The 15,071-nt window shown below is 40.3% G+C and overlaps 1 protein-coding gene across 1 annotated transcript; it reads right to left on the bottom strand.

Moving 5' to 3' along the window:
* Positions 1-201: 201 nt before the first annotated feature.
* On the bottom strand, positions 202-14,778 carry NOM1 (nucleolar protein with MIF4G domain 1). The gene is made up of 11 exons (XM_015651682.2): positions 13,666-14,778; positions 12,772-12,896; positions 11,670-11,865; positions 9,525-9,848; positions 8,912-9,022; positions 7,968-8,135; positions 7,248-7,369; positions 3,415-3,547; positions 2,921-3,052; positions 2,110-2,219; positions 202-1,229 (listed from the first exon to the last, which is right to left on the bottom strand). Exons 1-11 carry the CDS (start codon positions 14,776-14,778, stop codon positions 1,052-1,054), a joined length of 2,712 nt encoding a protein of 903 aa, XP_015507168.2. The 3' UTR covers positions 202-1,051.
* Positions 14,779-15,071: the final 293 nt, after the last annotated feature.

The raw sequence follows: 15,071 nt of genomic DNA, 5'->3' as shown, positions 1-15,071 counted from the left end.
GGCAATTGGGAGGGACCATAAGTAAATGGCCCATTGGACATCAGAGGCAAGTCTGGCTACAGAAACAGGGCTGACAACTCCAACAGTGGTAGATCACAGATGCACATTCTAGAAAAGAAAGCACTTCTCTTCTCTACCTAATTTAAGGTCATTCCCTTCCTGGAAGGCCAGCCAGAGTAAAGCTAACACAAACACCAAAGCATTTAGAAAAATGGCAGTTTAATGTGTACTGGTCAGGTGACAAAAGAAACAAACCATTAACAGAGTGCTACAAAAAGAAATGTACCTAGTTTTTTTTTTTTAAGCATCCGAATGCAAAATGTGAGCAAACTCTCAAGGGAGGTATTCTCTTCTTAGGACTCATATTCATGATATTGTTTATGTCTAGAAAAATCTGATTGACACAAATGACTTCCAATTCTAAAGCTGTGAAGAACAGGCTAAAAAAGCCATAAAACTATGCTGTGATCTCTAAACCCAATATAATTGGGCAAAGACAGATCTTCAAGTTGCTTTGCTACAGCTTTGAATCCAACTGAAGATCTTTTCCTGACCACAGTCAGGGAATCAATTCACAGAATTTGCAAATAACTTCCAACACTTTAAGAAGAAAGTTGATTTCTTCCCCAACCAACTCACCAGTGCTTGTGCCATCTAGTGGCCCCTTTCTTCAGGTGAGTACCATGGCTCCTTACTAAAAGCCTTTAGTTAAGGCTGATTCTTTCATTACTTTAAATGAAAGACTAGAATGTAATGCAGAACACCATTGCTGACAAAATACCACAGAAGAGTAATTCACCCTCTTCTCCAGATACCAACTGTCAATATGAAAACCTTGTACCAAAAAGGGACATGACAAAACCACATTTTCTTTCTTCAAAAAGGCCTTGTATTGCCTCCAATTAAACCTCTAACTTGCACACAGAGCAAAGTAACTGTTTACATTAAAAAATGGATCCTTTGGAGTAACACTGCTCTCCTTGTTCTCAATTATTTAGGTCCGAAAGACCACAGCTCAATTTTTCTGTGTGTTTTATTAGAAAAAATGTAACTACAGCTTCAATTTGGGTTCTTTTGACTCTAAAGCCTTGGTTGCTAGTTCCACTCTCTCTTTTAACAAGCTAGCTTCTTCAGCACTCTTTTGGGCTTGTGCATGTTTCAGTAAGAAGTGGGTAAGAAAGAGTTTCAAGCCTTCCCGCAGCACTCCCAGTTTGGGGTTGTCAGATATCCTGTAAAGATACAGATCAAAAATATTACTCAGTCTTCCTCTATTTCAGAAGTTTCTTAATTTTATCATCTTCTTCAAATAGAGTTGTAGAAAAAAATCCAACCTATAAAAGAAGTTTTATTGAAGAAGCTTTCAAATTACCAAGTCTACCTTGGTTTGGCAAACAGCCCAAACACTCGACATACAACTGGCCTCAACAATAAAATGGGATATTGCAGCCTCAGGCTTGCTTTATGTAAACAATTACATTACAGCAAAGAACAAAGCAAACACCGTGTTCAAGCTTCCTCGTGCTGCTGCATGATAGCTGAAACATCACCACCTAATTTTTTTCTATGCAGTTTCATTCCAAGTCCTGTTCATTCAAGTTGTAAACCTCTCTAAGGATGGAAATTTCCCAGCCTCTCCAGGCAACCCTGTCCCATATCAAAAATAAGATTTTTTCAGAGAACATTGATAAAAAACCCCATTAAAAATACCCCAAACCTTTGCCTCACTTTCTTTTTTTCTTGTTAAGATACATCCTAGCAATGACTGCTGGCAGAGTGAACCCCACTGCACACAGATGGTACAAATAAAGGCAACAGGGAATTACAGAGCTCTGCTCATGAAAATCCTGCCCCCAAAATGATACACTGAATATCTGGAAGCCTTATTTTGTGTAACACTGTTGCATCTCTGTCATAGCCTGTACCAACACACATATGATACACTTGAACTCATACTCATACTGATACTCAGCCAGGAGAGCTCACATTTTAAGGGATGGAGGGCTGATGTGTGGAAAAGGCACAGTGTGATTCCAAACAAAATAGGCAAATTTCTTATCTTCTTAATTACTACTCAACAAGGGTTCTCTGGAGATGCCAGTGATCACTCACCTCATAAAAATGTCAGTAATTTCTTCCTCATCTGCTTTGGTTAACAGTGTGCTTAATACCTGTCGTAAGAAACGGACTTTGGGTTTGTCCAGTTCACTGAACTCAATTACCTGGCAGACAGAGAGGGAGAATTAAATTAATTCAAGTATTTCAAACAGCTGGTCTGCTCTCCTAAATGAAGAACTTTTAGCACACTAACTGCCTCTGCATATACTGAGCCTTGAGTTTAGCACAGAATAATTACCTGAGAAGGCTGCCTCCAAAAGCCAATCAATAATGACAGCAAAGAACCTTCTAAGAAATAGAAGCCTACTGGTACCAGATGTCCTTTCTCAATTAGATAAATACTTTGTAAGTACCTAGGACAATCCATTTAATTGCCTATTTAATACATTTCAATTACTCTTCTAATAGAAATCTATGGACTCCTCATTCTGAAATCCAAGAAATCTACTCAGCACTTTCTTGTCTAATAAAAACAACAGCAGCTAAAAACCATAGCACAGAGTCCACTGGCAAAGCCTGCTAATGAAGGAGCCTCAGTTCCAACTGTGGATACACTAAAGGAAATAACCTCACAGCTACTCTAGATAAAAAAAAGTAGACTTTCTTTATGCCTGGGTCACTACAGGTTCCCTTTCCCCAAATGTCAGCATTATCATAATCAATTGGAACAATTTACTAATTTTAAAACTAGCTGTTATGCTGAGACAGACTTAAGTACCAGATAAGTAACAAAGAAAATATACCTTCCATAGAACTAGCAACTGCAGGGAAAACACAGAAGGATTTGAAAAGAAAACACACCAACCTTGAGAACTGAAAGTGGCAGTGATTTTGTCCTTATTAAGTGAGCCAGCAGTGAAACCAAGTTGAAGATGGCAGCAGCTGACAGGTTTTCCAAGCCTTTGATTTTGTCCCAAATACTAAACTGAAATGTCACCTAGGGGTCAAAGGCAAAAAAAATAATCCTACAAATCAAGTGGCTGTTTAAATGAGCAACAACATAACAAACCTTTTGACCTTCTATTCTTTATAAGCCCTCCTTTAATTAACAGAAATGCTTGATAAGACCATTCCAATTATTTTAAAATGCATAAAACAGAAGGAAGAAAACATTCAGCATTTCATTTCCTATTCAGATCTGACCATGAGTATGCCTTACTTAATGCTTAGCCATACCAGCAGAATTTTTCACTGGGATCAAGATCCTAAGAGGCAAGCATCCATTTTCAGGTATTCAGTAACTGTCTTCCTAACCACAATCATGACACAAAGCCAATGAAGCAACAGATTTGTCTTTACCTGAAATCGCCTTTCATACCCACAAAACTTGTTAGCCAAAAATGCATAGAAGGGGTTGAATGTCTTCTCCTGTAAGCAGCAGTAAAGGATGACATGAACTATTTCTCTCTCCTGCTGATCTTTCAGTCCAAGCCTAAAATTTAGCAAGAAATGGAGAAATATTTTGTAAGGAAAAACTTGCTGACACAAAGTAAGAGCTACAGTCAACATCTAAGAGTAATACTTTAAAAGTTCTCCTAACATCACATTAAATTCTACTTCTTACAAAGTACCTACAAAGTCTTTAAAACTCCTAACTCATGGACTCCAACCTTTAACAGTGTTGGCTAAACAAGTATCCTGGTATGGCACTGTGGAAATGCTGAAGCATTATGGGTGTTAAAGGAGGAGATACAAAAGTAACACCTCAATAAACAGAAGTAGAATAATAAAAAAATTATCATTGCTCAGGGAAGGAAAGGTATCCCACTCCATGTCTGCAGCTCACCATGAACAGAAGAGAGGGCACAGAGATACCAGCACTAGCACCGCACCTACAGATATCACTACAGGGGTTCAACAGTGAAACAAAGGCTAAATAGTGAAACAAGAACTGCAGGGTTCTGTTGTGATAATCTCATGCTTCTGCTTATGGTCATGGGAGGAAAACCAGTCTAGAGATCAGTGTAATCCTATTTGGACAAACATTTCCAGGGCCCTTCACTTCTGTGGTACTTAGTAGGGATAAGAAAATATTCTTAGAGGTTTTTCTTACTTGGTGATACAAATTATTTAATCTCTGGGTCCAATCCATGCTACATGATACTTGAAATTCATTTTTGTTTGATAGTAGCCTAAGAGGATACAGTCAGTGATTACAAAGCACCTTAAAAAAAAAAAATCCTGGAGAAAACAGTATGTGTGCATGTATGTATGTATGTATGTATGTCTATGTTGGCTGCCTCAGTATGAAGGCCAAGGACTGAGTAGCCTTCCCACTCCAATAGCTGACCAGTGTAAAAGAGAGCTGAGACATTCTGGCTTGGAATGGTGACTAACTCACAATGCACCTGGTCTGTGAATAATATGATCTAACTTCCGAATGCTGCCAAATGCTTGGCAGCATTAAAACCAATTAAAATGAAAAATGTGTCATATTAGAATCTGAAAAATATCAAACAAAATTCTTCTCATTGCTTCAAGTTCAAGTTTCACAGGGTATTAGTACAATTCAAGAGTACTTTCTAACCAGGTTTGACTCCACTGCAACTTGCCCTACTGTCTCCTAGAGTACTTGGTCATTACTTGATGCCAATATCCCTCCTTGGTACACACCTCATCTGCACTGCATGTGACCACAGACACACCAGACTTACAGAGAAAACATTGCTGTTGAGACCAAACTCCCTGGAATTTAAAGTTTTACAACAGGAAAATCTGGGATGATTTCTAGGCTAATGAGCAGTACAACTTTAGAAGTCCAAAAGGGGTCAGTACTGGAAGTGCTGTGTCTGTGTCGTAACCCACCTGTTCTCCCATCAGCCAAGTTCCATCTGATTTCAAAGCAACAAAAGGTTTTTTCTACAAGTATACAGGCTTTCAGCCATCAGATTTGCATTTAATAGATGACTTGGGAAGTTACAATAACTAATTTGACACACGGTCCTTTTACTTGTTCATCATCATGACTTGCTTATTTAGGAAATATTCACATTGCCAGAGTTGCAACCAAGTGACAACACTTGGACATTCAATTTTCTTCTTACCTTCACTTCTTCTCAGAATTAGAATTCCTAAACTTCTAAAATTTCAGAGTCTGGACTGTCTTTCACTGCTGAGCTTCACCATAAACCTGTATAGATTTCATAACCCTGATATTCTTTGATAAAGAATGTGAAACCACCTCACTGATTCAATTATTCATGAGTTACAGTATTCCCATGGACTTGTATATCTTGATCCTGCTGAAAATGGGATAACTGCCTCTGAAGGAGGTTATTTGTCATCAGCAGAATGCTGCCCCCAGGTAGATTAGTTATCATCAGCTGAAGCCCAAGACTATCACTGCCTTCAGATCAAAAATAGCAACTCTTTAATCCCCTTTCAAAATTCAGTCCAAATTATATCAGTAGATACACTCACTTTGGTAGATAGTTGCTATCCTGAATTACACATCTCATTCCAATAGGATAGCTGAGCCTTTCATGAGTGGCTCAGAATTTTCTGAGATGTGAAGTTTGTCAAATTCTTTATGTCCACAAAATAACTTCAAAAATTGCCTTTCCATCAAACTTAAGCAGCATTCATCCTCTGTCCTGAGTGAAACTGTGGTTTGTGAAGAAAGTGTGGCCTTTCAGCTGATGAAGAGGCTCCAGTCTCACTCTCTCCTCTTTGTAACCAGTGATGTTCCCAGCTCTCTCTCTTCACTGACAACTCTGCAATCACTGAGCCACTTCAGGGAGCTGTTCTGGATTCAAACTAATTACGTTCATTTGCAGTAAGGAGTAAAGGGACTAGAAAAACTATAGCAGCCTGGATTTCAAATAGTTTATCCTTTAACCACACCTCTACTCTGCCACAGAACTAACAGTAGATAAATCAACAAGAGCAGTTAAAATATTTCTTTGTATGCTCTTCCTCACAAGACTGACATCAAACATGCAGACACAAATTCCCACACACTCTGGAACACATGTTCACACTGAAGTTAATTCCTTCACTGACAATTACGTGCACTTTCCATTATACTCTGCCAGATGTGGGCAGATTTAAGAATTCCTCTCTTAGAGTTTGCTGTATAAACATCAGCATCAACACACACCAGGCAGCCTGCAGAGAGATTTTCTGCCAAGCCTGTATGTATTCAGATTTGTGTACTAGCTTAAATAGCACAGATGAGAGTCAGGTCCAATTTGCAAATTGAGCTGCCAGGTCTTGGCAAGAGCTGTAGCAGTAGCTAATTTCTTTTAATTGAACAGGCCATATTAAGATATTGGAATGACTCCATCACAGTCTTAAGTCCAAGTTGTGTTTTGCAGAAGTGGCATTTAATCAAATATTAGTTGACTTTATTACAAAGTCTGTTTTGGTTCGGTAAGCAAATTAAATAATTGCATGCCCTCCTGGTAAGACAATACCCTTGAGCTACAAGGCTGATACAGAAAAGTTCAGACCTGATTTCCCCTCCCAGTTCTTACAGACTTACAATTAACATTCAGACAAACACAAGGAATAGCTTAGTTTGAGCTCTTCCCCGATCACATTTTCTGAAGAGCTCCTTGTCAAGGGTTAAGGGAACTGGTCTTAATGTGAAGAAAACCCAAAGCTAATAAATTCTGCAGGAGGGAAGTGGACATGCTAGAACACTACCAGGTCATGCAAGGTATGGGCAGAGATGGCTTAACAAGGTGGCAAGAAGTCAAAGAAGTGGCAGTAGCACAGAAATCACAGCAATCCATCAAAAAACCCGAAATGTTCTGCAGGGGTTTCTGACCTGCCTCCATAAGGAAACAAGCCTGCAGCAGCCTTCCATCCACTCTACTGGGATCCACAGCTCCAATGCAAAAAAGAAACAGGCTCCTTATATCAAAAGATGCTGCAAATCACAGTTATAGGCAAGAGTGACAAAGGGGCTATTCCTTTCCTCTGACTGCCAGTCAGTTCTGCTTGCCCCCATTAATCCTTACACCAGGGTTCTGGTCCCTTCTCCTACCCTTTTTACCCTGTGTAGATCCCTAGCTATGCACTTCTTTTAACTGCATTATCAATTGAATGTTTTTGAGCCCAGACCAGAAATGCTGTATTAACAACCTATTTTTATTTCTGGGCTGATTTCTGTACTAGGCTGTACTTACTTCAGAAGTTTTTCAAAGGCATCCATGAAGTCTTCACTTGTCATCAAGACACAAAAAATACTTCTCCTGATATCAGTGTTCATTCTCAGCTTACGAGCAAGCTCCATTATTTTTGAACTCACCTGAAAATAAAGTTATATGTTACTTTATTTATGTTCGTCCTCAAAAAAGCTATTTCCTGTACTACCTTAAATAACACCATCAATGAAGCTCTCCAGTAAATCATGAATCACCAAATCAAAGGTCCTGAGCTTTTGTCCAGAGGCACAGACATCATCAGGAGCTTTTTCAGCTATGGAAATACATTTTAATCTACTTTAATTGTGCTGATTAATTTTAAGACCTGCTTCTTTAATATAAGTAAATCACCATGACCATCTCATCACATTACTTTTGGAATCAGCTTGGATGTATGCCACAGACAGACACCACAACCTGCAGAATTCCTACTAGCAAAGACACTGTTGAATCAAGTCTCATTTTTCACCTTAGCAATTCCACAGGATAAGGAAAAACAAGATGTACCATATTTGTAGTAACAGTTCTTATGAAGCACATGAGTACAATGTTTTAAAAAAACCTGAAAACAGAATTTACAGTCCAAAAGCTTGGTCTTACAAGAGCATGTGAAGATGATGGTGGGGTCTGAAATAAACTTATTTACATGTAAGAAAAATCTTCAAGAGATCACAAACACTTAGACTTATGATTTGGATTTACCTTTCCCACGTGCAGCTTTTGCTGAGCCTGGCTTTTTGTATCACTGATCATTGGTGCTCCACTCCAGGATGACCCCACAATCCACCAGCGCCCAACCTGGTCAGCACTGAGGAGAGACTCCAGGGACACGCGGAGCTGAGTGTCTTTTCCTGAACCACTGCTGTGAACCTTGAGTAACAAAACAAAAATAAAAACCAACAAAAAAGCTTTTATTTGAAACTTTTTTTCTCTTTTCTTACAGAAAACAACACTTTAATTATTTAAAATTATTTTTAAATAAAAAATTTTAAACATATAAGTTGATATTGCCGTAAAGATCTTCCCATGTTTCCTCCCCAACCTTTGTTTCAATCAGCAACTTGAACAGAATGTACAATTTTCCCATATGCTATAATTTTTTAAATGCATAAAGTTGCATAAATCATATAGGAGCTCTCAGGTTTTTTATTTGAAAAACGAGATACTAATATAAAAAGTAGACATCTTCCAATTAAAAAGTTTGATTAGAATTCAGAGGATGCTGACATTGCAGTATCTTACAATCTGGTCATGATTTTCCTTTTGAACACTTGTGACTATGTAAAATGACACAACAAACCACTTTATGTGTTGAACAGTTCAAATAACAAAAATTTTAAACTGAACAAAATAAGAATTTTCAATAACAAAGTCTAGAAGCGTATCAGCAGGACTGCAAAAATTTAAGAGAGGAAATCCTACAGAAGTAAGTTACCTAGCTTGTTTTTGCCTGGCCTCTTATCCTGATATGCATTGATAAATTACTTTCACCCCTTTTATACTAGGTTGTTCTAGACAGACTACCCATTCTGTCAAAAAAAGCCCAAAACAAACCAACAAAAAACCCTCAAGAAAGCTGACATCCAATACAAATAATTACTCCTGGATTAAGAATAAAAGGCTACACCAGCCAAGAAAGTGCTCACCAGTGCTCTCTGCAATTTGCGGAGTCTTTCGACTGGTTCAGGATCGTAACCAGGAATCTTACGCATGTCATTGTTCCTAAGGGCCAGCATCGTCTCCAGCATAAATCGAACCTATTGGGAAAATAAATAGTTCTGTGGATTCTAATTCTTAAGAATATTTAATACTCTTTTGTTAAATAAAGTAGAAGAGTGTACTTTGAAATTAATATTCTGTGAGAATAAGCAGCTCAGCTGGCAATATACACCAAAATTTAAATACAACATGTTTTCCTTAACCCCTACTACATTAATTTGTGTACAAGTTTAATCTGCTCAACACCATGCCTCAGTGACCATTTTTTGAAGTGCATAAAGTATCATGGAACAGAAAAACTGTCCACTGCATAAGATACAAACCAGCCTTGTCTCACCCACCAGGAGCATTTTGGTGTCTGTGTCCTAAGAACTAATATAGAAAGACAGACAAGAAAAATGCAAATAACTGAATGCCACACTAAAGGTAATTTAGAACCTGAATAGAATGTAGCAGAAAACGTTTCTGTAAATTAAACTATGTATCCAAGTACTTATTACAGTCTCTTGAGAATATAAAATCTTTAGAACAAACACATACCCTAGTCTGATCCTGGAATTTCTTCTCTGCTGTGCTTGCTTTCCTCTGGGCTTCCGTGATGAGTTCTTTCAAAGCCAATGCATCATCTTTTCTTAAGGAAAAGCCCACATTTTTCAGAAGAAATAAAATCAGCTCAATCTCTTTTTCAGTGAAAGTGCTAACAAGCTTTTTCAGAATATCAAAGATCAGCAGGCAATGAACCACATGGAAGTTATACAGATGAGCAATCAAGGCAAGCAGATTTTCACATTCTTTCCCTTCAGCATCACTTTTACAGAGTTCATCAAATTTCTTCACCACAGCTTCCAAAAAGTGAGCACCGACCTGGCAACAATTCCATTAAGGGGAAAAAAAAAAACCCGGCAGTTAACTGTAAGTAGATTTTACAGACATCTGTAAAATTCATTTTTAGGTCACTGCCACTATCAATTTTAAAGAAATATTGTTGCTACTCTCAACCAAAATGGATGTTCTATATTTACATACACAAATATCTAAATTTATCTACGTTTTTGTAGAAGTCTGTTATTTACACCTCATATTTGACATCCAGTTGCCTTTTAAAGCCTGTGCAAGAAAAACAAGTATTATGAACCTACAGTACCCATACATCAGTATTTATTTAGCATAAATAAATAACACATATTAGCATCTTTCCAGCTGTCAGGCTAGCATGCTGTTACTGCTAGTCATTCATCCAGGAAAAGCTATATGACAAAAAGCAAACACATTCCTGAGTTCAGCATTCTAGAAAAAATCCTTAACAGGAGGATAAAAAATTATATTGGGAAAAAATCCCCAAAATACCAAGTTTTCACAGTTGCTGAGCATAAGGTGAAGCTGCTTTTGAAGTGGGGATAATTCTTAGACATTTGTCAGTGGTACACAGCTGGGAAAATAAATTTTGGAATTTATTTATTTCTAAAGAGAGAACTGATGCTAAAGGCTGGGATTAGAAAGCCTACAGGCTCTGAAACACAGGGAGTTAATGAATACATTGCTGCTAAATAAGACCCTCACCCATTATTACTGAGCTAAAAATCTGTTGACCTTAAGAAAACCAGAAGTCCCAGTAGCAGTACTGACTTGCATTACAAGCCTTGACCAGCTTAGGTGTTAACTATCCAATGGCTGCACATTTATAATTTATAGATAATTTATTTAATTCATATAATTTATAAATACAGGCCAACCTTTGCAATGCTCAACCTAATCCTCAGTGCAGCTGTACTATCACACTTTCATGTAATGCATACTGTACATTTATTTCACAGAAACATTGTATCTGCATTCAGAAGTGCCTTTCAAGGAGCACAGAAAGACAAAAAAAGGTTTAATGACAAGTCTGCATGGAGAAAGCTGCATAATTACATCTGCCTGATATTTAATATGGTTTCAGAGCCAGCATTCAGGCCACTGTATGACAAACAGGAAAACTTGCATCAATACATCTTTTGCTTTGAGATGTAGAGGGGAAGAAAAAAGAGTAGTTTAATAGGAACATACTGCTGAAAGTTTCCTGACAGACATGTCACTGAAATTCACTAAAATCTTCCCTTTGACATCAGGAGCTTCAGTGTCAGCTTGGGTGAGAGGGATTTTACTTCATTCATTAGGCTTAAAAACACAAACCAAAATCCCCTCCAAAAATAGCCATGCTTTTAAAGTTTTTAATATTCTATATTATAACTACTTAATTCCAGTGATGATTTGCATAGAAAAGAAGTCTATCCACCATTGTAAAAGGATTCCTGTAGATGTAACACTTTTCTTATCTGGGTATACACAGTTCAAAAACAATACCCACATGTATCCATGACAACATAAATGGATTAGTGTAACTAAAAAGAAGAGAAGCTGAAAGTCAGAAATTTTTGATTACTGGGTGCAGAAAGATTTTGATGAAAAAATGATGGTGACCAGTGATAACTCATGGAGGAAATAAAATCAGATAAAGCAATGGACTTAGACCTATTCACTTATGAAAGCCTTACAAATAAGCCACAAAATACTGATGCAACTCAACTAAAGATGCTTGTTAGTGCCACAAAGTTAAAAGTGACAAGGCAATTCAAACAAAATGTCAAGGAAAACACTCTACAATATGTTTTATTATACAAAATTTGTACCAAGCACAAGAATTACCTCAATTCCTACATTGTGATGAAGGATGCTGACCAAAAGCACATGCTCCATCATGAGTCTTGCAGGCATGGCAACGGCAGTAACACAGGCATTCATGAGAATGTCTGTCAGAGTGTCATTCATATCCTTTCTGCTGTTGGCCATGTAGAGCTCTTCCATCTGTCCACTGATGGAGGACAAATTTGGTTCACTCAGCCTATGGAGAAACAAAATCCAATGTTCACTCTTTCTTCTCCTCACATGGCTCCACAATTTTGAGTTCACCTAACAAACAACCATTCTTTTTAGAGAAACTACTTTGACTTAAGAAGAAAAGATTGAAGATTGGTAAGATGACTGAAAGGGATCTTTTGTATTTTTCTGTGTTTACTAAACTAAAAAAGTATAGTACATTCAATTCTAGTATAGTTTTAAAAAAAATTACATGTAAAAATATGTTAGCAACAGTATTTACAAAACACTGTCAATCTGCTTACTGTCACACTGAATAGATTTATTACAAAAAGAGACTGGTTTTAGCAGTTTTAACCGTGGCACATCAGAGTCTTAGAAGAAATTAAGTAGGAAAATAATTTATGCATCAACATATATGGTATATTAAATTTAAAATCAATGAACAAACTCTAGTCTATGTTTTACAAATAACAGATGAAAATTGGCAATAGTTTTTTGATTTAAAAAATACTCTAAAAACTGAAATCAATGTAAATTACTTTTTTCTATTCTGCAGTATTTTAACCTAGGAAGGGCTGCTTCTCTTCACAAAAAACCCAAAACAAACTGAAACCTGTTTTCTTCTGAGAATTTTTTAAAATAAGCATACTCCAACTGACACTGAGTGAATTATATCTAGCACTTGCAGGCAACTGCTATGTGGAATCCAGCCCAATCTTAAATTTATTTTCTAGATTTTTCAACATGTATAATGACTAACTTTGAAGAATTTATACTGATAAAGATAATTATTCTTAACAATAGCAGACATGATTGCCAACTTAAAATCAGTTTGTGAAGAGATAAGTCACATCCTTGCCACCTGGCTTGAATGATGTGCACTGTCACATTGATCCACAAAGATTAATGACTTTCTTTATTATACTACCTATTAATGAGACCATTCACCATTTTCTTCAGTCTTCCCAGTTCTTCTCTTTTCTTGTCATCTAGTGTCTCCTGTGCTTTCCTTATTTGAGGAGGAACATACTTAGTAGCACCGTGATTATCACTCTTAGGAGGGAAACAAGGAAACAAGGTATTAGATGAGACCAGTAGCTTGAACACAAATACACATTTCTATTTAAGATTAAAGTACCAAACTTTTAGTTAAGGATATATCTCACCATCTAATAATCAATGCCAAATTAAAAATATGAAGAAAAGAAGCAGGAAAAAAATTCCGATTTATGACAAACTTGACAACAGTCAAGTCTCTCTTCCCTAACTTTAAGTTATGGTCATTAAAACCTGACACCTTAAGTCTTGGTTTTACTCAGTTTTTATCAGTGACAGTTTAAGTTTAGGCCCATGAGGGCTAAATGACCTCTATGACCTCTCCTCCACCCATTCAACAAGACCTAATAATCTAAGATCATTCAGAAAGTAACATTTCAGTGTGTAACCGCTGTTCATTTCAACACAAGCTCTTTTTGCAGAAGGACTTGATTATATCCTTACACTCTAATGCCAGGGCAGCTCATTTTATATGCAGATTTCACACACAGCTCCCACGTGCCTTGTGCTGTAGGGTATTACCTGCCACCAGCCTGAACTGGGAACTCTCCCCTCCACGTCTAACAAGTGTCCCCAGGACCTGGCAGACCCCTCAAGTCAACACTGTCGCTGGGCCCGGCTGTTCTGGACCAGGACAACACTCCACGTGGCCCGGCTGACAGCAAACACCTGGGCGTAACAGCGGCGATGCAACTCTGCTCTGTGTTCAGGTTGCGGGATGTGCTTTGGGGAAGCGGATCTGTGCTATCTGAGGCGAACATCCTACCTCTGCCTCCTCTGCCTCCTCCTCCTCCTCGCTCGAGGGCTCGCTGGCCTCTGGCACCCCGTCGTCCTCGGGGGACGAGCTCTCGCTGTCCCAATGTCCTTCCACGTCATCCGCCTCGGAGGGGTCTGAGGCGTCTTCCTGAGCTTCCTCATCCTCACCATCCTCCTCGTCCTCACCATCCTCCTCGTCCTCAGCAACCTCCTCCTTCCCCGGCGGGCGCTCCCGCGGCCCCGGCTCCTGCTGCTCCTCCTCGTCGCTGCTCTCGCACAGCTGGCTGAGCCCGGCCCGTGTGCCCAGCGCTCCCAGCACGTATCCCAGCCCGTCCCGCAGGAAGCTCTGCGGCAGCCGCTCGCCCGCGGGCCCCTCCTGCTTCTTGCGCCGCTTCCCCAGCCCCAGCTGCCGCTCCAGTCGCCGGATCTCCTTATCCTCCTCCTCGTTGGCTTCCAGCAGGGCCCGTTTCCGCGCCGAGGTGGCTGCAGCGGCCGAGGGGGACTCAAGGGCTGTCGATGCCGGTGCCGACACCGGCCTGGGCCGCTGCTTCCCAGCGGCGGGCTTGGCCGGGGCTCCGGGGCGGGCAGCGGGAGCCGGCTTAGCCTGGGCCGGCTTGGCTGGAGTGGGCTTGGCCGCAGCGAGCTTGGCCGGGGCTGGCTTGGCCGGAGCGGGTTTGGCCGTGCCCTGCTCGGCCGGGGCCGTGGGAGTCTCCACCAGCTCCCCGCGTTGGAGTCGGCGGCGGCGGCTCCGCTTTAGTCTGCGCTTCTCCTTCCTGGCGTCCCGGCGGCTCCTGCGACTGTACCTCTCCGAATCTTTGTGCAAGGCCAACGACGGCTGGCCGCCGGCCTTCTGCACGTAGTCCTGCACCGCCTGCCGCAGCCGGTCCAGTTTCCCGGCGCGGCGGGCGCCTGCCCCCCGCCTCATCCCGCCCGCAGCCCCACCGCGCCTGGGCGCCGCCATCTTGGAGAGGGGCCGGACTGCCGCTTCCGCCGCGTGGGCGCCATGCCGGGCACAGCGCCCCCTGCTGGGCGCCGGCGGCTGCAGCGCTGAGGGGACGGGAGCCTGGAGTGCTGCATCAAGAGCCCTCGGTCTGTAGAGATCCCCTCGTTCGTGCGTTAGCATAGAATAAATTAGGTTGGAAAAGACCTCTGAGATCGTCGAGTGCAACCTATGGACTCGACATCGAGTCCGAACACCATCACGGCAACTAGACCGTGGCATTAAGTAGAGTGTTTAAGAAAACACCTTCAGGGACCGTGACTACCGCTTCCCTGGGCAGTCCATTCCAGTCACCCTTTCTGTGAAGAACAACCTGAACATCCTCTGGTGCAATTTGAAGCTATCACTTGTTACTTGTGAGAAGAGCCCATCTCCCACCTGACTACACCTTCCTTTCAGGTGTTTGTAGAGAGTGC

Source organism: Parus major, chromosome 2, assembly GCF_001522545.3.
Source record: "Parus major isolate Abel chromosome 2, Parus_major1.1, whole genome shotgun sequence".
NCBI classification, from domain to species: Eukaryota; Metazoa; Chordata; class Aves; order Passeriformes; family Paridae; genus Parus; species Parus major.
The sequence above is the reverse complement of the archived record's forward strand: the minus strand, read 5'-3'. Positions and strand labels throughout refer to the sequence as shown.